Here is a 2,703-nt window from a genome sequence, read left to right as displayed (position 1 = left end):
TTGCTATAGATTTAGCCGGTTTTAATTTTGATATTTCAATTTTTCAATTTCTGAGATCGTAACCCAGTCAAGAATTTTGGGATATCATCCGGGTAGTTGTGGGGGCAAAACAATAACACATGGAACAACCAGTCCCGAGGAATTGCTCTAGATCAGTGTCCCTTTAATTATTGTTAATCCACTAACACAAACTAAGATAACTCTTTCTTTATTTCAGGCCTTGGATTCTGTGTGTTGGAGGAATGGCCCTGTTCGGCCTTTTGTCAACACTGATCTTTATCAAAAACAATCACTTCACGTATAGAGGACCGAAGCTCCTAGCTTCCATTACACAAAGCAAATATTCGTCACCTGCAGGAACCACCAGAACCTATGGATATCCCAATTCGACAGGCAGCAACCACTACGCAACGCCAATTAACAATACTGCGAAGAAACTCATTCTGTGGTACTTCTCACCAAGATATTTACCGAATCCCTTGAAAGATGGAGGCCGTATCCAAGCCTGCCCAGAAGCAGAATGTTTGATGACAAGAGATCATGCTCTCTTAAATCAAAGTAAAGCTGTCATTTTTTCAGCTGAACATATTCGGGGCCTTCCGCCACGTAGGCAGCCGGGGCAAGTGTGGATCTTCCACAATAATGAACCACCGTACCTTTTTGCCCATGGCAGACCCTTCTTGAAACAACCCTGGTCATCGGCATTCAACTGGACGATGGACTTCAGAAGAAATTCAGATATTTATAGACCTTATGCTGTTCTCAGACAAAGAGGACAAATAGTGCAGAGAAATTACACGGAAATTGTCCAGAAAAAGACTGGTCTGGTGGCGTGGATGGTCAGCAACTGCGACGACTGGAGCGGGAGGCTGGCGTATGCCCGGGAACTGAAGAAACACATAGATGTCGATATATTTGGATCATGTGGTAAGAGGTCTTTTCCGAGAGGAGATAATGATAAATGGATGCAACACCTCAATATTACATACAAGTTTTATCTGGGCTTTGAGAACTTACACTGTCTGGATTACATCAGCGAGAAGTTCTTCAACAACTTCAACCTTGACCTTGTAACTGTTGTTCGAGGGGGAGGTAACTACGGTCGGGACGCCCCTCCCGGCACCTACATCAACGCTGATGATTTCAAATCCCCTAAGCAGTTAGCAGAGCATCTTCTGCACCTAAACAACGACACGGACAAATACACAGATATACTCAGAAAGAAAGACCAATACTATTATGAGGCAGAAGAATATCGATATATCGATGCTCGTGGTGGTGTTTTCATCGAACATTATCATGAATCAGAGGCACTCTGTAACCTGTGCCATCGATTACATCGGTCTGATCATTTTAAGAAATCTATTCCCGATATAGGCCCTTGGTTCACTAAAGGCATATGCAAAGAAGCAAAGACTGGTAGGCGGTGATATTTACCGTAAGGGTAGACGCACTGAAATATTACTGTGCGATTAAACATGCACAACTAAATAATCTAACGATATTTGAATTCTTTCGTTGCTGTGATAATGTTTACCTTGTTGCGAGGTGACTGTTTGGATGACCTCTGTAATTTAGTTAGGTTTGGTCAAATATGAAGCGTATTTATACAGCAAGGCGTGCTCTCTGACCAATAGGTCTGAGAACGCAGGTGGTTCGTATCTATGCGCATACGTCAGTATCCATGGTGACAACATGTGTATGTATGATTAAGAATAACGGCTGTATCAATATGTTGGTGGTACAGAACCCCAGGTGTGGGAACATGCGGGTGTTAGCGAACAAAACATCGAAGTGTTGAACCCGTGAAGTAATACAAGTGATACAAAACTTCAGAATGTTCGTACCAATTGTTTAACATGCGGGTGTTGGCGAACAAAACCTCAGTTGGGGTGATACAAAATTTCAGAGTGTTGGTAATAGTTGTTTAACATGCGGGTGTTGGTGAACAAAACCTCAGTTGGGGGTGATACAAAACTTTCAGAGTGTTGGTAACAGTTGTTTAACATGCGGGTGTTGGCGAACAAAACCTCAGTTGGGTGTGATACAAAACTTTAGAGTGTTGGTAACAGTTGTTTAACATGCAGGTGTTGGTGATCGAAACCTCAGTTGGGGGTGATACAAAACTTTAGAGTGTTGGTAACAGTTGTTTAACATGCAGGTGTTGGTGATCGAAACCTCAGTTGGGGGTGATACAAAACTTTAGAGTGTTGGTAACAGTTGTTTAACATGCGGGTGTTGGTGATCGAAACCTCAGTTGGGGTGATACAAAACTTTAGAGTGTTGGTAACAGTTGTTTAACATGCAGGTGTTGGTGATCGAAACCTCAGTTGGGGTGATACAAAACTTTAGAGTGTTGGTAACAGTTGTTTAACATGCGGGTGTTGGTGATCGAAACCTCAGTTGGGGGTGATACAAAACTTTAGAGTGTTGGCAATAGTTGTTTAACATGCAGGTGTTGGTGATTGAAACCTCCGAGTGTTGGGGTGATACAAAACCTTAGAGTGTTGGTAACAGTTGTTTAACATGCAGGTGTTGGCGAACAAAACATCAAGCGTGGGTGTTAGAAAATATCGAAGTGTGATGAACCCGTGAAGATCCGGGTTAGAGGTGAGGTGAAATGGGGTTTAACGTCGAACATTTCGCTCATATGACGACGTGCATGCGTGTGTATGTGTGGCTGCTTGTACGAAAGTACTGTCG

General features: G+C 42.8%; 1 protein-coding gene across 1 annotated transcript; it reads left to right on the top strand.

Annotated features, from left to right (window-relative positions):
- The first annotated feature begins 242 nt into the window (after positions 1-242).
- On the top strand, positions 243-1,432 carry LOC124283736 (glycoprotein 3-alpha-L-fucosyltransferase A-like). The gene has a single exon (XM_046719760.1). The coding sequence runs from the start codon at positions 243-245 to the stop codon at positions 1,428-1,430; it is 1,188 nt and encodes a 395-aa protein (XP_046575716.1). The 3' UTR covers positions 1,431-1,432.
- The last annotated feature ends 1,271 nt before the right edge of the window (positions 1,433-2,703 follow it).

Source organism: Haliotis rubra, unplaced genomic scaffold (genome assembly GCF_003918875.1).
Source record: "Haliotis rubra isolate DU_JTF1 unplaced genomic scaffold, ASM391887v1 Scf32, whole genome shotgun sequence".
Lineage (NCBI taxonomy): Eukaryota > Metazoa > Mollusca > Gastropoda > Lepetellida > Haliotidae > Haliotis > Haliotis rubra.
The sequence above is the reverse complement of the archived record's forward strand: the minus strand, read 5'-3'. Positions and strand labels throughout refer to the sequence as shown.